General features: G+C 40.4%; 1 protein-coding gene across 1 annotated transcript in view; it reads right to left on the bottom strand.

Annotated features, from left to right (window-relative positions):
* Positions 1 to 24,258, bottom strand: part of TBC1D22A (TBC1 domain family member 22A) — a 352,669-nt gene that overhangs the window by 229,776 nt on the left and 98,635 nt on the right. The window contains exon 9 of the mRNA XM_075274179.1: positions 17,426 to 17,540. Within this exon, the coding sequence (XP_075130280.1) occupies positions 17,426 to 17,540 (115 nt within the window). The remainder of the gene's footprint in view (positions 1 to 17,425; positions 17,541 to 24,258) is intronic.

Genomic DNA, 24,258 nt, shown 5'->3' with positions numbered 1-24,258 from the left:
GATTTTATTTTTTAACCATACGATTTCTCGCAGCCCTAAACTAGATAATAATTAGTAAAATGCTTTTCTATTTAATTCTGCCGTTCACCTACATTAATTCTACAGAGCTGAATATAATTTGTAAACCAAGAGAAAGAAATCCTACAAAAAATTAGCTCAATATTATACACTGGTGTCTGCGTTACAAATGAAAACACAATATTATCATTTTGTTAGTGTTACAATTTCTTTATGCGAAAAATCACAGTTGAAGACTAGATTGGCAATGCTTGTAGCAATTCTAGAACAACTTTCATTCCATTCATGATGTACTGGGAAGCTGCAAAAAATTTAAAATGGGGTAGAATGTAAAAACAAACAAAAAAACAACAACTGTGCACGACTTCTTATGGGCTTTGCTTTTACAGCATTCACTATGCAACCAAAATGGTAATGTCACCAGTGTTCTGCAGGTCGACATGATTATGGCGATACTAAATATATATATTTTGTGTAACGTATTAACACCTTTAAACAACAAAACAAAACTGCATATGGCTGGGGCCCCATGGGACGTAAACGCCGCGATTTGCCCGTAGCGGAGACGCTGCGGGAAAAATTGCGGCGTTTTACAGCCATTGCGGCTTTGTAAATCACAGCATGTCAATTATATCTACAGAAACGCCGGCTTTCCCGTAGATATAATGTTAAGAGAAAGTCCGCAGAGGAAAACTCTGTGAACTTTCTCTTAAAATCATGCAGCGGTTCTTTCCGCAGCACTTTAGTGCTGCGATTATAACCCGTGGGGCCTTTAGCCATAGGCGTCTTTTATTTTTATTTTTTTTTCCTTTTTTTGTAGGATCCTCTTTATTTATACAATTCTGGCATTTTTTTCCCCACTACAGGGTTCATCACATGGGAAAAATAATTTTTGAAATTTGCAGATCGAGCCTTGAGATGCAGTGAGATCTAATGTGTGTGGGGAAAGGGGGGTGATTTAAAGTATTAAACATTTTTTATTTTAATTATTTAAGTGCGGCTTTTAGGTCTAGGCAATTAATCAAAGTATAATCAATACTGCAAGTCATCCCCGATAATCAAAATTATTTTGGGTACATCAGTTTGGTTTGGTTACTACGATATTCGTAAGGTTCCACCCACAGTTTCGTTCAGACTGAACATGCCCAAAACGATACAGCTATTGTTATATTCTGTGATCTCTTCAGATTGTAGAACATAATAAGCATAGGCCCAGACGAGATGATCAAACATAAAATCTAGTGTGACTCATCTCTCCAGGGCTCTGATGTGATTAACTCGCCCAATCAAAAATCTGACTGACGTTAGAGACCGCTGTGGCCCAACTGTGGATCAAGAGGTATTGTGACACTTGCCAGAGAGAAGGTCAGAAGAGAACAAGGAGCCACACCAGCACCCAGGAAAGGCGAGTAACACTGTTTATTTATTTATTTTTTAAGTTTCATCAACTCCTCTAGGCCCCAGAGAATAATAGCAGTTTGGGGTTGAACATGTTCAATTCAAGCAAAACCGCCAGGTGAATCCCGAAATTGTTATCCAACATATAACACAATTGTATGTTGGACATTTTTGTACCTTCCTCAAGAGCTCCTGAGACTTCTACATGTTTCTTGTGCATAGGATATAGAAACATGGTGCAAATGCCTTTTAAGATGCTAAAATCACACAAAATGTATTGAAATGTATTCAATACACATAAATAGGCAAAGATCTGGATACATGTTAGGAAGAAGCCCAGGCTAATAGCATGATGCACCGATCTTACTTGATAAAGGCCGACACCAACCAAAACGTATCCTTCATCTAAATTATATCTATTACTGCTTTGTTTATAGAAGAAGAAAGTAGAAAATTAAATCATACCAAAGTACATGTGGTCCAGAGCACAAAAGACATGTTCATCACATACACTCATGGTCTAGTTATTTATTTAAGTCAAACAACAGAGACGCCATTAACCTGGAGCATCACCTAACTCAAAGCTTTTACTCATTATTGAGCCTATTTCCCTATTAGAAATGAGGGGTTTATGGTGTACAGATACCACAAGCAACTGCATTGCTCTGCTACTCAAGAAAAAAATATTTGAGAATAACTTCTAAATAGCAGTGAATGTTTTTTTTTTTTATTTTATTTTTTTAGAAAGTTCAAAAAAAGAAAGCGGGTGCCACAATGAAGCCCAAAAATGCACAAATCCTGGAATTAAACTATCCTGCTCCAGTGGAGTATCTTCTTCTTTTCACAATTGCATTAATTGCAATTAGCTTTCCGCTCTTTAATAATTCTTTAATTTTGACACCTACAGACATCCTTTGGCTTTAGTTCAACTCCATTTGATTCCTGCCATCATTATTCAAAATCTTATTTTCCTTGCATTCCCCTGACACAACATTTTTCCAACTTGCTGTTTCAGTTAATGTTCCTTTCGATGAACTCCCACTACACTCAGCTATCTAGCACTAATCTTTGGAAACAAATTAACTTTGCTACTGTTAAAATCTGAAGCAAAGTTACCATGGTTAAAATGGATTAATTAATGTATCTATAAGATGAACTCCATGTAACATAATTATATTTAAAAATATTTTAGAATGCTTAATTACCAAGTACAGAAAAGTAAAGTTCAAAGTTAGAACTCCGTCTCCGAATCAGTGGCTGCTTTCCATCTAGTCATTACCCTTGTATTGGGGATTGGGATTACACTTTTCCTAGAGAGGTAATGAACCCAACCGTCACTACTTCCTTCCCTATCTTCTCCCTTGTTGTTTCCCCTCTTGTTCCTAGATCCTATTTAGGGGTTTTCCCCCTCAGGGACAGTCTGCAAAGAGGTGTGCCCAGTAGTGTTGAGCAAATAGTATTCGTCGAATACCTCACCAGCATAGGAATGTGTGTAATCAGCCGAACACCAAGGGGTTAAATGCATCGAAGATTCGATGTGTTTAACCCCTTGGTGTTCAGCCGATTACACACATTCCTATGCTGGCGAGGTATTCGACAAATACTATTTGCTCAACACTAGTGCCCAGTAGCCCAGGATCATTGTTTATATGTATGTGTTTTGGGGGGTTTGGTGTTAAAGGTATTTTAGTGCTATTAATGGATTAATAATTGCACCAAAATACCTTTAGTGGTATTTTGAGTGGTTTCTCAGCTTCTCTGGGAGCTCATGGTACCCTCTGCATTTGTTTACATGGGTAGCTTTCTGCTGTCATAACCTACAACTACCATGATCTCCCTCTCACAAACCCCCGTTTCCAGTTTCTGTGTCCTGGAGATGTTTCTTCTGTCCCACCGGCTCTTCCTTCTGTGTACTTCTTGCACATGCGTGGTAGGCGCTCTTCACTTGTGCCAGCGATTGTACTTTATAGCTAGAATGACTAGCTGTATTGCACAGGCGACGGTAGAAATGAAGCAAGTGACATCTCATGCCAGAAGACTGAAGGTATGATGGGGGTCGGGAGTACTGGTTGCGTTCCATTTCCAGAAATGCTCACTACATTTAGAAATGCTCACTACATCCCTGGATAAATTCCTTGAGGGGTACAGTTTTATATTTGGCATAAAAAGCAGTCTGGGTACACGGAAGAACAATATTTGGCTTTTGGAGAGCAGATTTAGACGTTTGGTTTTGGACAACATGGCATGTTTGCAGAGTCATTTAAGTGGGATCCTAGATCGTATTCCCATTTTAAAAACTGCATCCCTCACAGAATTTATCAAGAAGTGTATTCTTTTTTGAGTCTTGAATACTTAGCAGATGATGAAAAGTGGATATGCGGTACAAAGGGTACACCAAATTCCCCAATATTTTCCAACTAGTTTCTAGGGTTGGGGGGGGGGGGGGGAGAGATCTTTCTGGTCAGTCGCTTCCGGTGTCTTTTCCCTTGTAATAATAAATCTGCTGTTTACCCTCATGTACATTAGCATAGATGCGGCAATGTTTGTGTGTTTTGTTGTTGCACTGTACAAATAATATTATATATATTTCTTTCTTTTTTTTTTTTATTTCTCTGGTGATGTAGCCACATGAGGGTCTGTTTTCTTGCAGGATGCATTTTGTAAAGACACTATTCTGGGGTGCCCATAACTTATTTACTGAATTGTATTAACTTTTGTTTATTTTAATCCACCCAGAAAAACATAAATTCTGACATTGCTTTCTAACATATACAATTTTTTGCTGTACAGCATAAGTAATATGTTACCTTTATTCTATGGATCGGTAACATTATAGCAATACCATATTTATAGTGATTTTATGCATTACTCATTCTGGCAGAAGGAAAAACACATTTGGGGGAAAAAAAATCAATGGTTTTTGTATCGCGATCTTCCCAGAGATATAACATGCATATTTTCCTGTTGACAGAGCTGGTTGAGGGCTTATTATTGGCACCATTATCGGGATACATATGACTTTATCATAACTTTTTGTACCATATTTTGTGAGTCAAGATGGTAAAAAAAAAAATATTTCCACTATTTTTTTTTCCCATTTCTTTCATGATGTTTACTTTGCAGGTTAAATAAGGTTTTGGTTCATTGAGCAGGTAGTTAGGCAGCAATACCAAATATGTATTTTTTCTTATTATTTTTAATATAATTAATGTTACATATGAAAAGGGCTTTAATTCATTTTTTAATACACCTGAACCTTTTTTAAATATTGAGTTGTTCCACCAGAGGACTTGAACCAGCGATCTTCTTAATGCTGCTTCACATTTTCAATATGTTCGTCTGTAGAACTCCCAAAGAGTTCTGACTGGTTTGTAAACACTATAGTATGATATCCTATTCATTTTCTAGTAACTGTACACCTACTTCCTACATATCATCACATCTGTCAATCATGTTTATATTATTGCCTAAATGCATCGAAAGTTAAAAATTAAAGAAACTTTTCAACACATCTTGATTAACAAGTTTTACCATTTTCAGTCTATTGATTCTATGTAGCTATTTGTCTCCATGGCAATAGATTGCAAAATTGCATGTCTGATCCAGGTATCATATTCCTTTCCGTCTGTCTGTTATTTTTTGGTAGCAAGAAGAAAGTGACGAATGTAAATGATGACCATTGTTTTTTTGTTTTTTTTTTCCTTTCTATTACTATGAAAGATAAGAGACCTGAATGGAAGCTGCAGAGACAACCCAGGAGATGTTTAATCAAGAAGACTATTTACAAAGGTCCTTCATTTTCCATTTCAGATTCAGTGGAGCAACTTGCTGTGTATGTACCCCTTTAAAGAAAGTGCACTTTGTGTGTGTGTGTGGTATTTCTGAAAACTGGCTTTGAGCAGATATTTAAGATATCAATATCAAAAATATATCTAAAAATCTAAGGAAGCTATAATTATCTGGTTTTGGAGAATAAGGATTTTACGTTTTATCTGTATGTGTGGATAAGGAATGGATGAACTATCTTTTTACACTGGGTTCACACCAGCGTCTGGTCTCCGTTCTGAGGTTTCCGTCTTGTGCATGCAGAAGACGGAAAACTGTCAGACCGACTCCAATCATGAGCGCCGGTGAGCATTTTGTGCTCTCCGTGATGAAACAGTTTTTTTTTTTAAACCGAACACAAAGTCCTGCATGTCCAACTTTGTGTCCAGTTTAAAAAAAACTGTTTCACCACGGAGAGCATAAAACACTCACCGGCGCTCACTTTTCAAACCCATTCAAATTGTTTGAAAAGTGCCTGCAGGTTTCAGTCTCCTGCCCAGTTTCGGGCAGGAAACGGAAACCTGAAAGCGGAGACCCCGGGCGCAGATGTGAATAAGCCCTTACAAATTTCCAGATTTCCTATTAAACATTTGTTCACACACAAAAAAGAGGAGAATCAAAAGTGGTTAGAGTAAAATATCTATGGCATCCTGTAAACAAACACTACCAGAAGACCCGAGTCACTTTAGCAACATCATGACGTAATAGTACATCATGTTTCATTAAAGGAGTTCTCCCATCTCAGTTTTTCAGCCAGGCTGCATGCAGTGTCTGCTTTTCACTTCCTGTATTTCTCTCCCTCCCTCCTGCTGAAAAGGGACACACAACACTTATGCAGAGCAGATAATCTGCACATTCTTGTAGAGAACGGACTCAGTGTTATCTGTGTGTTTACATAGAGAGATAACAGACTTGGCTTTATCAGCAACCTGCAATTAGCTGAATGGATTGTCCTGCCAACACTGAGTGACATCACTTGCCCTATCTCTCAGCCCCGTGGTTATAGCAACGCTGTGTAAACAATGGGAGGAATAAATTCACATAGCAGGCAAAGAAAGCAGCATTTTTAAAGCAATATATTTAGGAAAAGGCTTCAATTTACATAAGCTACCAGTATAGATAGGATCCTTGAGATGGGAAACCCCCTTTAAGAGGTTAAAGAGAGGCAGTCTGAGAGGATTAATATTGGTCATTATGGGACTGTGCTGCATATAGTACAATGAAAAACATGAAGCCCTGACTAACTGCATTATTAAGAAGGCTGTGTTATATCGGAAAACTCTCTGACAATTTTCTAAATAAAACTAGCCCCTAGGTTTATTAAACTATTTACAACTATAGGTTTTTACATGTCTGCAATAATAAGACAAAAAAGTTACTTTAACAAAATGAACTATGCCTTTTGGCTTCTCAGCGTAAACCCATAAAATACTATATCTCGGGCCAGCATCAGGTGTCAAGTGAAAAGTTATATTCTATAAACCAAAAATGTTTATGTTGAGAGAGCTACTTAAAAAAATTTGATAGCCTGAGGCCTAGTGCATTCAAATCGAGACCAATGCCTCTCCAATGGGAAGTCTGTTGGTCTAATCCATTCTGATGAACATAGAGAAGAATGCATCTATTCCGCATCAGAAGCCCCCATAGAGGAAAGTATATCACAAAATACACTCTGATGCGTGTCTGAGTTTGCAGTGTCATCAGATAGCATATTGGGTCGTGTACATGAGGCCTAAGGGCTCATGTACAAATCTATTCTTATCCTCATGGACAGAACACTGACCCAGTTAAGGCTGTGACTCATGAGCCATGGCTAAGGAAAGTATTCTCTGAAACGCGTAGGCTTCCTTTCCCTGCCAGCACACCATGGACTTTGTTTCCAATTTTTAATCTCTTTCAAGATCTTGATGATCCAATAAAAGTTATGTTTTAAAAGAAAAATACAAGAAGCAGAGTGCTGGATATATTTTATTGCTACTCTCAAGATTCATTGTTTCAACCGAGGAAACCTATGTCTTCGTGCACCTGCCATCCTGTCTCCTCATACAAGCATGAGATTGTCAGTATTATAACATTTGTTTACTTAGCTGGGCTGTTTGCATTATCTCTTTATCTTCAAAACTGCACAGCATTATAGCTTAATTTAAATATAGAGTTAACAGAGGGACAAGGCACAGTTCTAGTCCTTATCAGGGCTCAGCAGCTAAATGGACTTTGAAGAGTTGACAAAAGTGCATCAATTACATCAAAGAGGAAAATAGGAGGTGGCCAAGAACAAAGACTGACATCACAAACCTGGCAACTGCATCTAGATAGCATAAGTGTTCTGAAACCTAGGCTGTAAACAGTAATGAGGCATAATGAGCAGTATCTGGTAAACAGAGCAAGGTAGATAAAGCAATGTATTAAAGAGGACCTTTGAGGTCCTCGGGTACCTGTGGTTTTATATACCGCTACAAAGCCGACAGTGCAGTGAATTCGGCTTTCCCGTTATGTGCCCCTGGCGAACAGCTATCAGTGCCCTTACTATAGCTCTTCACTATCAGGAGGGGCATCCCTCACAGACTGTCAGAAACGCCCTTCTGTCAGTGAAGAGTTATGGTAATGGCACTGATAGCTCTTCACAAGGGACACATAAGGGGGAAGCCGATAGTGTGCTGAATTCACCACACTGTTGGCTTTGTAGCGGTATATAAAACCGCAGGTACCCGAGGACGTTTAAGGTCCTCTTTAAGTAAAACACTTCAGTTAGCTTAAACTACAAATTTAAATATGGTTGTGGAGATGGAATACTCCTTTAGGTTTATATTTTTATTTAAGCAACTTAACGGAAAATATGAGTATAAAATAGCAATCTGTGTTCAGGGAATTTAAAAAAAATCAAGTTCTAATTGAATGCAAACAAGGCAAATAAGTACAACTGCTTTATAGAAGTCTAATTTATCAACATGATAACTACGATACTTTCTCTTTCCTTTACTGTCATTCAAACTTTAATTTACACTCTGATAATTGGAACTAGCTAAAGAAGAACTGCATCACTGAGATCTATCTAATAGTAAATTGTATGCATTATTGCTCCTTTAGGTCCCTAAAGACCCTGAGCATTTGCTTCCCTTGCCAACGTTGCACTAATTATGACTCCTGGAGCACTTCAATCTGCATGCGAAAACATATTATGGAATTCCCATTAACATCAGATAAAATTCTAGGACTTTACCAGATTTATTTTAACAAAACAAATTTAAAGCCGGCAGGGTTTTGTTTGTTTAAAACTGCTGTGAGTTCTTTTGGTTTATGTCCTTGTCCGTGCAATTAGATATATATCAGAATGCAATTCCCTTGTGACAATAATATTTTTTTAATATATTTACATAAACTTAACATTAAGTTGAAAAACAAGCATACTAAACTGTATAAAGAGGAAGCTAAATTCTCGTAGACTGCATGCATAGCTGACATTGTACATTCCCCTTGTAACCTTTCCATAAAGGGGAAACCGTAGATTGAGTTCTGATGTACTATATTAAAAGGTGATTACCGTATATACTCGAGTATAAGCAGAGTTTTTCAGCACAGTTTTTGTGCTGAAAAAGTCCACCTCAGCCTATACTCGGGTCATTATGGTAATTCAGCAATATCATCATCGTCACAGACCCGGCATACGAACCCAGCATCCAGACACCGGGGTGGGTGCTGGGCCGCAGCAACGCCACGCTCCTGGTAGAAGCGTGGCGATGCTGTTCATTTCAAACTGCAGAAGTACTTACGGTACTTCTGCTAGCAGGCCTGGAACACAGAGCCCACACACACTGCTCTATGACACGTGGGGTGACGTGCCCACGTTACCTCAGTGTCTGCGTTACGGCCCTGATAGCAGAAGTACCGTAAGTACTTCTGAAGTTTGAAATGAACAGCATCGCCATGCTTGTGCCAGGAGCATGGCGATGCTGCGGGCCCGGCACCCGCCCCAGTGTATGTATGCTGGGTCTAGATGCTGGGTCTGTAGCTATAATGGCTCCAGTGTGGTCGCCATGGCAACCGGCACCCCCGCTGTTACGGCAGTAATGTCGGAGCTCATGAGCCCCAGCATCTCCACTGTAAGAGTTACAGTGAAGATGCCCTCCGCGGGTAGTAGGCACCGCCATGCCCCTGGAGATAGGAGGGAGCGGGCACGACCGCTCTCTCAAGTTCAGCCCTGAAACGCTGAGGGAGATCCCCTGCCGCCGGCAGGAGCACTGAGGCCAGACCTGAAGGGGAACTGCAGCCGGCTGGAGGGGAATCCCCTAAGCGCTTCTGCCAGCGACTGGCTGCAGTTCCCCTTCAGGTCCCATTCAGGTCCGCCCCTCAGCAGCCGGATCGGTGCGCAGGGCGTTAACCCCTCTGGCGCCTCGGTCAAAGCTGACTGAAGTGCCATTTTCCCGTCGGCGCATGGGCACCGCCATTTTGCCGGTGATCGCCGGCGCCTGGAGCAAGCTCCAAGGCTGAGGTCACGTTGGCATGACAGCCAGGAGCCTTGTAAAGGTTCCCCAGCCTGTATGCAGTGCTTTTCTTTTGCTCTATGCAGCCTGCAAAATAAATGACGATTTTTTGCAATGTATTGCAATGCATTAGCATTGTAATGCATTGTATTAGTGATCAAACCCCCTGGGGTTGAAGACCCCTAGGGGGTCTAATAAATGCAAATAAAAAAAATTACAAATAAGTAAAAAATATATATAAAAAAAATTAAAAAGTATTAAAAATTAAAATCACCCCCCTTTCCCTAAAACACATATAAAAATAGTTAAATACTGTGAAACACATACATGTTAGGTATCCCTGTGTCCGAAATCGCCCACTCTATAAATCTATAAAAATATTTTTCCTGTCAAAAAAAAGGTCAAAAGTGCCAAACCGCCATTTTTTCACAGTTTTGCCTCTGATAAAAATTTAAATAAAAATTCATCAAAGCAATACCAATTCCCCAAAATAGTAGAACTAAAAAGTATACCTGGCCCCGCAAAAAAAGACGCCCTATGCATCCCCGTACACGGAAGTATAAAAAAAAAAATTGGCACAGTTTTGGATTTTTATTAAGGGGTCAAAATATAAATAAAACCATATAAATTTGGTATCCCTGGAAATGTACCGAAACATAGAATACAGGTGACACATCATTTTGGCTGCACAGTGAACGCCGTAAAAACGAATCCCGTAAGAAAATCGCACAAATGCACTTTTTCTTCAAATCACTCCCATTCAGAATTTTTTTCCAGCTTCCCAGTACATTGTACAGAATAATTAATGGTGGCATCATGAAGAAAAATTTGTCTCGCAAAGATTAAGACCTCATATGGCTCTGTGAGCGGAGAAATAAAAAAGTTATGGGGTTTGGAAGGGAGAGAGTCAACAACGAAAAACAAAAAATGCCATTGGCAGGAAGGGGATAATTTTTTTTTATTGATATACCGTATTTTACGGACTATAAGGCGCACTGGACTATAAGCCGCATTGCCCATGAGCGCCTTATAGTCCGTCTCGGTTCATATATAAGGCGCACCGGACTATAAGCCGCAGTCCGGTGCGCATTATATATTATTGAAAGCGCCGGCAGGCAGACTTTGCCAGCGGCCGCTTAACCCCCCGCGTGCCAGCCGCTTCTATTGTAGCCCAACCGTAAAAGTTAGATTAAACTACCCCCCCCCCCCCCCCCCCGTTTTAAAATAAAAGCCTGAAACAGAATGTGAAACTTACCGGTGCAGGGTGGGCGGGCATTCAGGCCTCCTCTTCCTCCGATGTTCCGTCCTTCTCCTCCGCCGCTCGCTAACTGAGAATGGCCTGGGCGCATGCGTAGCCGTAGTAGAAGCATTATGATATTGCGCATGCGCCCCGGCCATTATCAGCGAGCGCCGGAGAAGGACGGAACATCGGAGGAAGAGGAGGCCTGAATGCCCGCCCGCCCTGCACCGCCCGCCCTGCACCGCTGGGTAAGTTTCACGTTCTGTTTCAGGCCGGCGTGACAGCAGGGCTGCCGGACACTTCCCATTCATTTCTATGGGAGCCGGCATGCGAGCGCTCCCCATAGAGATGAATGGACTGTTTTTTCCATTCATTTCTATGGGGAGCGCTCGCATGCCGGCTCCCATAGAAATGAATGGGAAGTGTCTGTCCATTCATTTCTATGGGGAGCGCTCGCATGCCGGCTCCCATAGAAATGAATAGGACGTGTCCGGCAGCCCTGCTGTAACGCCGGCGTGTACGGCTGTGATTACACGCCAGCGTTCTGTAGTGTGAATGCACCCTTACGGTGCCTTTTATGTATGTATGGAAGCGGCACGCAGACTTTGCCGCCGCTTCCATCCATATATAAGCCGCACCGGACTATAAGCCGCACTTACGATTTCTGAGGAAATTGTAGGTTTTTATGTGCGCCTTATAGTCCGGAAAATACGGTAGCTATTTGAGGGCTTGTTTTTGGCGAGACAAGTTGTATTTTCATCACTTTGGAGTGACTATAACTTAATGAATATATTTTCCAAACACTTTCTTGGGAAAAAAAAACAAAAAAACGCACCAATTCTGCCACATTATTTTAATATTTAAAAAGTGTATAGCATACAGGATATATATATATTCACCAATTCTACACAAAAGTTAAGTAACTCTTTAAACGGCATTAGATTTTCCATACTGAGCTATAGTTATAGCCTGTACAGTTGTAATGAAATCTCCTTGTGGGTGGAGGCTGTCATAGCTGGCATAAGTAGTCTTACAAGTCAAGAAATGAACCCCAAGAAAAAGATGATATGCAAATTAGTTATCTTCCAAAAGAAAGTCAGGTGCCCGTCTAATGCAGGTAGGTACCCTATAAATCAACAGATTGCACAATAAAAGGCTACACTTTATGAGTCCTTTACATTAACTTGGTGAAAAGTTCTAAAGCAGCTATACAATGATAATAATGTGACGGCTTTACCACAAATAAGAATGTTACTTACAGCTTAATTTAAAAGATAATGGGAATAGAGGATGCAGTGACTGAAGCCATTTAATTTGCTGCTTAGAATTCAGAGCATTCATAAGATCATGTGTCAAAATGAAACAATAATTAAGTGAATGCTGAAATCTATTCATTTCATAAGCTAAAAATCATGCCCAGCTTTAAAGCAAACACATTAGACAGAAGACCATATGTCTGCGTTTAAACAAACAATATCACAAATTGAAAATTATCTGACATCGGCAAGAGAGAAACAGAGCCTGAAGCATTTATCTACCAGGCCTGTAAATACTTACAGCCAAGGTTGTTTCCAGAAGCTATTGTCCTTGCAGAGAGGATCCAGAAGAAGTGGCATTTAAATACTCGGACACTTAGGCTAATTAATAGAGATGAGCGAACAGCGTTCGATCGAGTACATGTTTGATCGGATATCAGGCTGTTCGAGATGTTCAATTCGATTACCACGTTGCAAACTCACTAAAAATTCGATTCCCCTCCCACCTTCCCTGGCGCTTTTTTTGCACCAATAACTGTGCAGGGGATGTGGGACAGGAACTACGACAACGGAGGCATTGAAAAAAAATTGGAAAAAGTATTTGGCTGGCTAAATCAGGTGACCTCCAATTTATACGAACAGTGGATTTAATATCCGGTTCATATGAGACTGTGAACTATGTGACTGGCAGGGTTAGCTAGGGAATTACCTTTATTTAGGTGTCACTCACACAGCTCTTTGGGGCTCTATCTGGTCAGGATCCCTGTCAGCTTGCGATATGCGCAAGCTGACTTTTTCCCATAGGAATGCATTGACCAGCGTTGATTGGCCAAATACCATAAAGAGTACAGCATTCGGCCAATCAATGCTGGTTCTGCCGGAGGCTCGTCTGTGAGGAGGCGGAGTCTAAGATTGGACCAGAATGGAGACTGCTGTGGACCGATCTTAGACTCCGCCTCCTCCGGCAGAATCAGCGTTGATTGGCCGAATGCTGTACTCTGTACATCAACGCTGGTCAATGTATTCCTATGCCGAGATGTAGTAGTGCTGGCCGTGCGCTCAGCTCGACTACTACGGAGATGCAGCCGAGCTGAGCGCACGGCCAGTACTGCTAAACCGGAGAACCAATGAACCCTGCTGCACACTCAGCTCTGCTGCATCAGAGATGCACTGAACCCTGCTGCACACTCAGCACTGCTGCATCTCAGCAGAGCTGAGTGTGCAGCAGGGTTCAGCATACACTCAGCTCTGCTACATCTCTGGTGCTGCAGAGCTGAGTGTGTAGCAGGGTTCAGCGCATTTCTGATGCAGCAGAGCTGAGTGTGCAGCAGGGTTCAGCGCACACTCAGCTCTGCTACATCTCTGGTGCTGCAGAGCTGAGTGTGTAGCAGGGTTCAGCACATTTCTGATGCAGCAGGGCTGAGTGTGCAGCAAGGTTCAGCGGTTCTCCGATGTAGGAGTGCTGGCCATGTGCTCAGCTTGGCTGCATCTCCGGAGTAGCTGAACTGAGCACATGGCCAGCACTGCTACAACTCTGATGTAGCAGTGCTGGCCATGCACTCAGATCGGTTCATCTCCGGAGTATCCCAGCTGAGCGCATGGCCAGCACTGCTACATCTTCGCTGTAGTAGTGCTGGCTGTGCGCTCAGCTCGGCTCATCTCCGGAGTAGCCAAGCTGAGAAAGGCTCATTTAGTTATTGGTTATTGTTATTTTTTGTCTTGTTATGTACGTAAACCATTTGTCAAATACGCAGAGCCCTGAAATTCACGACCATTTTACAAGAACTCATCATCATAATAATATTAATGACTGTGAGGAGCAGAAAAATCACTTGTATGAGCACTGCACACATATCTATTGGGTTAAGCTCCTATGACCCTGGTTCGGACACAACCTTCCTAAAAGACACCAGCAGAATGCTAAATAATAATAATAATTGTAAATAATAAAAACAATGAAAGGTGGAAGCTACATATCCAAATCTGTTAAAGTAAAGAAATGTGGCAATTAATAAGCCTGATAAAGAATACTAAACATGGCGTGGGAAATAAAATTATCAATATACATTAATAAAAGAAAGTGAAAATGCCAAGCACAAATTACACTGTTACAGAACTTTATGTCTACTTGATATCATGTTGCAGCAAATTATCAGTTTCATGTTTAAATATTTTTTCAAGCTTCTTAAATAAATAAATAGATTGATACATGTAAGAAAAGTCCACGTGTTAAAATGTTTTTTAAAAGTTGATACCATCCATGCTGCATATGAAAAAAGTAAATGTAGTGATCATTGTATGTAGAAAGTACAAGGTGTACGGAGAACAAAAAAAAAAAGAAAGACTACGAAATATTAAACCGTGTAAACAACCCTCTGTTGTATTTGGCGAGAAGATAAATACGTATTTGTGTTCACCTATGATCTTGACACAGATGCTACTGCATTAACAGTCACTTGGGTCCTACAATGCAAGTTGCTGGCAAAGTAGTTAAGACAAACTTATTTACCACATTAATTAAATGGTCTATTTAACATGGAATATCAATTCTCTAATCACATCTCAGCTGAACTTCTTATTTCAATTAACAACTCTAAAGTCTTCCAACAGAGATCCAACTGCTCTAGGATCATTAAGAACATTTTCATTATCTGTCAAATGAGGGAGTAAAAGGCAAAAACTGCAAGCACTCTCAGGAGTAGGCCTCTACCCTACTTAAGAGATGATTAGGGAGTAAGCAGCAGTAGTTCTCATTAGTTGCTAGGCAATGAATAGACCGCCAATGAAACAAGAATTGGAAACAAAGAAAAAAGGTGTTTCCATGCAAATCCAAACTCAAGGGCAGCTTGCCCTTTTCTATTAACACTAAACATGACATTACCACATAGTGTAATCATCAGAAGTCAAGGAAAGGTGAAATGGGAAACCGAAAAGCATTTCCTATTAAGAGCAGCTACACCTCCCTGCAACACCCTTAGTGGATTTGTCCTTGGCAATTTCTATTTATTAGTATACAACATTAACTTTATGTTAAAAACAGCGGTGCCATATAACATCCATATATACATGAAGCTGCTGTTTTCTAAAAACTAGCATAATATCCATAACAATTAGCAAATAGATCCGGCTTCTCTACTGTTTGTATCAGTATAACGCAATTTCTGAACATTAATAGATAAATATACAATGACAGAAGTTAAATGAATACAAGGGGCACTTGTGACAAGGCTGTTATTGTAACAAAGTTTGTGACTTTTGGTGCATTTGCATCTATTGCCATTATTTATTTTTTAAATGTTGGTTGGGGCTTAGTGGGAGAGAACATGGCCTACCATGGCCCAATAACTTTTCTACTATTTAAGGCTGATACTGGCATAAACTAAGGCAGGAATCTACACCAGCTTATATATGGTGTATCTTTGACTTTCAGGCGCATGAAAGGCAAGAGCTGTACCCAATTTATTTCGAGTCATGAGCCAAAGGGGATCAGATTGCGAGATAGAGGAGGAGCTTCTCCTCACCTCTAGATCCTTAAGATGCCATTGACAGAGGTTAAACTTAAAGTCGTCTGCAAGTCTGGCAGAGAGAGAAGTATGCTTGCTGTATAAACTAGCTGGCACCTGACAACGATGGAGCAGACGCAGCTTCTGTACTGACACCCCATTGAAGGCCATTATGTTACAGCAACTAATACAAATTACTTGATCAGATCAGCGTAATCGCACGGCACAGACACAGTCAGGTACAGGCACAGAAGTCATCATGTCTCTATTTCTCTCATATACATATATATATATATATATATATATATATATATATATATATATATATATATACACATACATACATCCTATACATCCTACTAATATTATAAATGGGAAAGTTTGTATGTTTGTGTGTTTGTTCCTCAATCACGCAAAAACGGTTGAATGGATTTGAACGAAATTCGGCACACAGATCGATTGTAACCTCGATTAAAATATAGGCTACTTTTTATTCCAGTAAACAACATGGCTTCATGACTGTTATGAATTTAAGTTCACATACTATATTAAACAGCACTTAGCAGCAGCCTCATCTCACCCAGGGCTGTTATCTCTCTGTGTAAACACACACTAACCCTCAGTGTGTATACACATTTGCATATTATCTGATCTGCTCCAGTGCTCACAAAAGGACATGGGCAAACACCTTTAAGCCAAATTAGCAGTTTGCTAATTATAAACATGCCTGCAAATTTGTCGCAAAAAATGAGAGCTGTGAAGGAACCAGAAATCACACAGTTCTCCTCAAGCGTAGCTGAGGGGAATCATCGACTCCAACAACACACTCATTATATAGTGTCCCAGCGAGCTGCTGACATGCCAAACAATCACAGGCACTGCTTGAGAAATGAGTTCAGCGGCAGGCCAGCTTGAAAGGTGCCGAAACGCCGGAGCAGATGGATCATCAACACAAACAACACACTCATTATATTATGTTCCAGCGAGGTGCTGAGATGCCCGAACAATCACAGGCACATTGCAAGGAAAAAGTTCAGCAGCAGGCCAGCATGACAGCTGCCAAAACGCCGGAGCATGCGGATCATCAGCGCCAACAACATGTTCACTATATGGCTTCCCAGCGAGCTGCTGAGATGCTGGAACAATCATGGGCACAGTGCAAGGAACAAGTTCAGCCGCAGCCCAGCTTCACAGCTCTTGAAACGCCGGAGCAGGCGGATCATCAACACCAACAACACGCTCATTATATGGCATCCCATTGAGCTGCTGACATGCCGGAACAATCACTGGCATGGTGTGAGGAACAAGTTTAGCAGCAGGACAGCTTGAGAGCTGCCGAAATGCTGGAGCAGGCACACCATCGACGGCAGCAATTTGCTGAATATAGGCGGATCATGGACGCCAACAACCCACAGACGAAGTCGCGGGCAGAAGCTAGTATATTTATATTTTTTATACACACACAAGCACATAACAAAATTAATAAAAATATAAAATTTCACAAAATATGTAATGTCTAATCCCTTGTCATTTCTTTGTCACTGGTTTTGGCTGTTATTTTATCACACATTTAACATTTTCAAAACAATTAACCTTGTTTCCTCCAGCAATAATATGACAAGGAGATGCTATTTCTATACAATTAACCCTACTTCAGCACAATATTTAACTTGTATAATATTACTATGTTCTTAAGTAACTTACCAACATAGTCCCCAATAAATACAACAAAGAATGGTGTGACAAGGTCATTTATCCCTTGAACATATCCGCTGGCAGGATGTCGAATTGCCCATATAAACAAAATCCTTTCAAAGATCTGCAAAAATAAAAAATACATCAAGTCAGATTAAAGATATTGACAGTTGCACAAATGTATAACAGAATGTTGCAATCTTTAAATGCTACAGGAATACAGTTATATGTGCATGGATCTTAAATTACATTTTCTTGCAACATAAAGACATGTTCCATGAAAAAATGACTTATGTGAATCAGATTTTGCGGTCCGCAATTTGCTGATCAGCAACTCTAAATTTCACTTCAAAAAGTCATTCTTCAGATGTCTGTGTCCTTCCGTACGCGCCCATATAGGTCTATGGGACAGTCCATTCCATGATGTCCGTGACTTTGCAGACCTGCGTTATTCAGTGCAGACCCCGGTCACGACACAACACATCATTGATAATATATGCAGTGGTGTAAGAGGCCGCACTGAATACAATGTGTCCGCAAATTGTCCGCAATTGAGAGCCCACAATTGCCGACCATTTACGGATTAAACTTACTGTCGTGTAAGACCAGCCTAAAAAGAGACAAACTTGATACCAAATAGTGAAGATCAAAAATTGATATATTTTAGGTAATTTGAGTATCCACAAAGATAACATAAATGTAGAATTTTTTTCAAAATTAAACTGTACGTGATGGAGAAAAACTAATTACATATTTGAATTCAGAGGAGAAAATATCATGATCACCTATTTTACTTCATGTGCAAAAAAAAAAAAAGGTTTTGTTTTGTTCAACAGTGTTATTTTAGTTCTGTGATTTAAATAAAGCTGTGACCATTTCGATGCCCAAATAAAGTGTTTTCTGCGTTTATTCCAAAGTCAAAGTTTACTGTACTTTGGGTGGTTTTAGGAAGGAGTGAGGGTCCATCCCATATCCAAAAGTCATGGACCAGCACTATCCTGCTGAAAAATGCCTGTTGGAAACCCTGCCAAGAGAAGCAACACATATACCCACAAGATGTCCTGTACACATTGCTGAGTTGCTAGTCAGTCTTGTATCACTACTAGGGATGTTGTATGCAATGGCTCCCCAGGTCATGGGACCAGCAGTTGGAACAGTGTGCTATTCCACAAACAAAGCAGGACTGAAGCACTGATAACAAGGCCTCTATACTGAAACCCAACCGTCATGGATACATCACTAAAGACATTAAAGTTCTAGCCTGTAGCAGTCCAGGTTTCTCATGACACCATAGCAGTGGCTGGCTATCAATGACAGGACATACAATAGGTGTCATGACAGTAAATTTACTTCTGTTAAACACCTGTAATTGGTCCTAGGGAATTTGAGCGCTGCTTATGTTTATTCATGGATCAAACCATCCCCTCTACTGGTAGTCTATCTGGGCTGTAAGTAGTTTACACCAAGTTCACACCTGCATTCAGGTTTTCTTTCAAAGGGATCCGCTTGGGGACCCCCCCTAATGGAAACCTAATCTGCTTAAAAAAGCAGTTACCCAAAGAAACCTGCAGATCTTCAGACTATAAAGGAGTCAACAGGGTTTCCGCCTGAGAAGAGGGAAAAAATGCGGAGAGAAAAGCGCAGCTTGCAAGCTGCGCTTTTCTCTCCACATTTTGTAAGTTGGTTTGGGTGCGGGAACCCCGAACGGAGTTCAAGCGTTGGTGTGAACCCAGACTTATTTGCTGTGTCCTCACGTATGAAATGCTGCCAACACCCGACAGCTAGGTCAGAGAGCCTTTTTATAGAGCAGCGGGAACACAACTTTTACCCCATCTTGTGGCAAAACCCACTGTCTAATGATACCACATCTGTGATCATTTAAATATCTGTCTAAAATATGAAAGCATGCCAATTTTTGCAGTAATCTGAAATTTCAATCTCAGTGTTTTGGGTTTTTTTTGTCAATGACTATATAAACACAATATCTCTGAATGCTGGGTTAATAGAGCAAAGCAGCTGCTCAGGAAAGACGGCTACCTGATAAATATACACTGGAAAAAAATTGCAAAATCTAAAATTTAAAAAAGAAAAAAGATAAGAAAATAGAATACATGCCGTAAATTTGATAAAGTACCTTTAATTCGGTGCAGTAAATCATATATGCTAAGCCATACACCTATGATGAATCAAGGTAACCATATGTGCCGCAGAGAACACAAGAAGAGCATCTTATACCATTTTTTGTAATACATGTCATAGCACATTTGATTTAATTAATGTGCCTCATTATTTTGCAGCAATAACTTGTTGAGTAATATTTTTATGAAATGCATTTGGGTAGTCAACCTGATACAGGGGAGTAGCCTGGAAACAAAAATATTTTACTGCTTGAGATAAAATGCAAAAAAAAAATAAATCTGTAGATCCTCAGCTCGAAAGAGACAACAGGCACTAAAGTATTTGCCAGAAGATATACAGTAGCAGTGAAACTAAAACAAGACAATAAAGATCTTTTACAGACTTAATATTGATTCCCAAGGAGACTCTTGTGATTAAAATGGACCAATACCCGATATCATTTGTAAAGATATTGAAAATAGATACAAGCAAAGGAAGGATCTTTATAATGAAAAAAAGCAAGACCTGAAGAATATAAACAAGGATTCTAAACTAGGAATTAACACCCTCTTCCGAATATGCTACCTTTATAGCTGCATGCGGCATGTTATAGAGCATGAGAGGCCAAACATTTATTTCTAGTTTGTGGAAATTATTCAGTATAATTTATTTCATTTACTTCTCTGTTCTTTTGTGCTTAGGAGTAATTGAGTCCAATGGGTGGTCCTAACAGTAAGTGACAGTCACTCCTCTATGTTTGTGCACACAACGATAGCGGTCAGTCCCTGTTAGGACTATCCACTGGAATTAACAACTACTTCTGAGCATGGAAAAAAAAAAAAAAAATGAAATAAATGGATAAGTTACAGGTTGCAGTGAATCTTTACCCCCAAAACTACGGTATTTACTCGAGTATAAGTCGACCCGAATATAAGCCGACCCTCCTAATTAATACCACAAAAAACGGGGAAAACTTATTGACTGGAGTATAAGCCAAGGGGGTAAAATGCATGACATTCTGTTTGTGCTCATGTTAATCCCAGCAGGCTTTGGGCCTGTATGATATTGTCCCAGATGTCACGTGATCTGGGATATTACCATATAGGCCCAAAGCCTGTGCTAGCAGTACCTTATAGGTCTGAAGCCTGTAATAGGCTGTTTCTGCTAGCATAGGCTTTGGGCCTGTATGATAACACCCCAGACGTCTGGGACATTATCATACAGGCACAAAGCCTTATGGGAGCAGTAACAGCCTGTTGCCATACAGGCCCAAAACCTGTTCTAGTAGTGACAGGCTATTACTACTAGCACAGGCTTTGGGCCTATATGGTAATATCACAGACCATGTGACGTCTGGGATATTACCAAATAAGCCCGAAGCCAGCTAGGATTAACATCGGATCCCGGAGAGGTGAGTAAAACTGTTTATTATTTTCTCTCACCTCCCCTGGGGTTCCGATTATTATACTCGGGGGTCTGAAAGGACAGCCGAGTATAATAATAGCGGCAGTGGGATCGCAGCCTGGGCCTACTCACTGCCGGCCTCCGCGGCCTATAGTATACAGTGAAGCTGGGGTCGGCAGTGAGCAGGTCCGGGGAGGTTGGTAAATAGGCCAATACCTGCTGGGGATACTCCAGCAGGTAACGGCCTATTATAAAACAAACAAAGTTCTTATACTTACCAACCTCACGCTGCTACCGCTCCCATTGCCACCTCCTCTTCTTCTCCCGGCAGTACATTGTGTCTCAACATAGGGGGCGTGATGACGCTGACTGTGCTGAGATGCAGTAAGATCTCGTCACACGCCGGGTGCGGGCCTGAGCTTACGTGGTCACGTCGCCTGGCGTGTGATTTAGCCGGGGGAGGGGGCCGGAACTGGAGCAGAGGCCCGCTGCTGACTGTAGGCGGCCGCTGGAGCAGCGCTGCTGTCGAAAGGTGGGTGGTGAGGCAGCGCTGTCTCCAGGGCCGTCTTAAGATGTTTCCAAGGCAGAGAAGACGCTCTGGAGACATTTTGGGCCGGTCTTGGAGACAGCTCTGTCTCACCACTCACCTATCGGCAGCGGCGCTGCTCCAGCGGCCTCCCACAGGGGTCTTACTGCCGATGCCAGTCAATCACATGCCATCTGTATATAGGTCACTCCTGAGGCCATTGATTACCGGAACAGGAACCTTATATGAGAATATCATTAGATATTGGTAACAGTGTTGCGTGGGCTGCCAGCACTGGAATTAAGGACCTACTACCGTATTGACTTGAATATAAGCCAAGGTGCAGTTTTTCAGCACAAAAACTGTGCTGAAAAACTCAGCTTATACTCGAGTGTATACGGTATATTTCAATCTGCTCATCTCCTCCTGCTCTATAATATGCTGCCTGCAGATTACTCAGCTTTTATGTGGTGACAAGTTCCCTTTAAGAATTTCATAGGGAAAGTTCAGTAAAGAAGAAAAAAATGTAACTCACATATGAAACACAGACTGTAACACAAGTTGGTTATAGCCATCAAATACAAGTATAGCAATTGAAAGAGTAAAGATAAAAGAACCCAGGAAAGCTCTACAAAAGTAATCACGTGTTTAGAAAAACAAAGATCAGTGTTGTCCAGTATGTATGTGATATTCTCTGTGTGCCTTAATGGAGAGGATTGAAAGAATTTCTTTTTGATATTTGGCATCATAGTAGGCTTTTAATACGATCATGAATGCTACAAAGAATGCAAGAAATAATGTTATATTTCACTGTAAAAAAGGTTTTATTTGCCCTAAAAAGTCTCATTAGGAGAGCCCCTGTCTATATGAGAGGACATATCTACATCAGAGGAGGGTAGCTTCCTTAATCCCTGAAGGACTTGGTACTATACCACAGCCTACTTATCTGAATGAGTGTCACATAATACCAATTTGCTACAAGAGACATGTGCCTGGAGACCAGTGACAAGTGTTCATAGACTTTCAGGGCCTACAACTAACCACCAGTTGGTGTTCCTTTAGAAAAGGTCAACCAGGTAGGATAACGTTTTTAAGTGTAGGTTGATTTTAAGAAATAAATTCAATTACAATCATGAACACGTTAAAGACAAATCCAAGCAGAAGGTAAATTTGGAAAGCGACAACAAATTTATTGTCATCTAGAGTGCAAATTGACTTGATAGAACAGAACAACAAGTAATCATGTAACACTATGTATATGCATTCAGTGTAAGTTATTCAGTTCTTTGATATTCATACTTCTCTTAAAGAATAATCTCAGCTATAAATCAAGTCACAGTTCTCTTAAATCTTTGGGTACAGTTCCTTTGTAGAACCCTTTTCTTGCAGAATTTCAGCTGCCCTCCTCTCTCCTCCACTTCCTGGTTTTCAGCACCTTCCAACATGGAGCTGGTGCTTGTTGTAAACGGCAGAGTCATCTCTAGATTTACATACACTGGAGGCACTGCTCAAGAGACTGTGCTAGCCATTACCAGGGGTCAGTATGTAGAGAGAAGGAGAGAAGATTTTCAAACAGGACAAATCAGTTTTGTATTTCAAATGGCCAAAGTTTCAAATAATCATAATTATTAATTTAAAAAAAAAGCCATATGCAATGGCAAAATCAGCCACCTTTAGAAGTTTGTTCTGTAGACTTTACTTCAGTTTTACCAATAGGAAATTGTTCTTCTTCTCTAGAATATTACAGATATAGAAGCATTACAGGTTAGTTCCTTTTCCTGCACAACTGAAGGCACTCACTAAGGCTAGGTTCACACTAGTGCTCAGTCTCCGCTCAGAGATTCTATTTCCCATTCTGCTTTAAAAATGTGGATTGAAAAGTCCTGCAAGCAGGACTTCTCTTGCCGCATTTTGTCTCCTTTTTTCGTCCGAAACATGTCGGACCTCATTATAATCTATAGGGGTCTGTGGGTTTCTAAAAGTCGAGTAAGGGATTTACACCCACGTTGCTTTCTGCTTTTTCCACTTTAACAAGCTGTTTATTAGCTTTCAATAATAATAAGCAACACAGAGCACTCATGTTATAGATCTCAATATAAACACTGAGGTGTATGCATGTTCTAAGGGGACATTCACACTACCATTGTAAATGTCTGTTGCTCTCATCCATCATAGAATAAGAGTAAAACAGTTTTACAAAGACGGGGAGATGAACATAGATGGAGCTTTCCCCCCTTCCCAGTCAGCACGTGTACCCATTGACTTTAATGTAGAAAACATAACGGAAGATTGCTTTAGTCATATTAGTTTAATTTTGCAGAGGGCTATTTATTAAAAAAGGCAGTATTCGTATTATTTTTGCTATAATACAAATACTAAGCAGTGTGTGTTATATTGCATATTGCACAAACTACAGAATTTGGCAGTGTAACCGGCTCTCTTGTAAATATATTTTGTATATACTCAGTAACATAAAAGTAAAATTGCTCAATAAATGTATACCCCCCACAGAGCAAACTCAGACTATGTTCTACATAAACTGACAGTGCAGTTCAGCCACAGCTCAGACAACACTCAAGCTTTATCATTTAACTTATTTTTTCCACTTGAAGAACTATAATAGGCATCTAAAATGATTTCTCACCTTCAAATGTAATATTGAGCTAAATATGCTAAGTCACAACAATTTCAAAATAAACTGCATATTCCTATGCATTATTCATAAAACTATATTTATGTTTTTATGTCTAGTTTTCCATGGTGTGTGAAAGCGAGATAACACTTTTCGTCTGTA

The sequence above is a fragment of the Leptodactylus fuscus genome, chromosome 5 (genome assembly GCF_031893055.1).
Source record: "Leptodactylus fuscus isolate aLepFus1 chromosome 5, aLepFus1.hap2, whole genome shotgun sequence".
In the NCBI taxonomy this organism is placed as follows: Eukaryota; Metazoa; Chordata; class Amphibia; order Anura; family Leptodactylidae; genus Leptodactylus; species Leptodactylus fuscus.
Note: the sequence above shows the minus strand (reverse complement) of the source record. Positions and strands in the feature narration are given on the sequence as shown.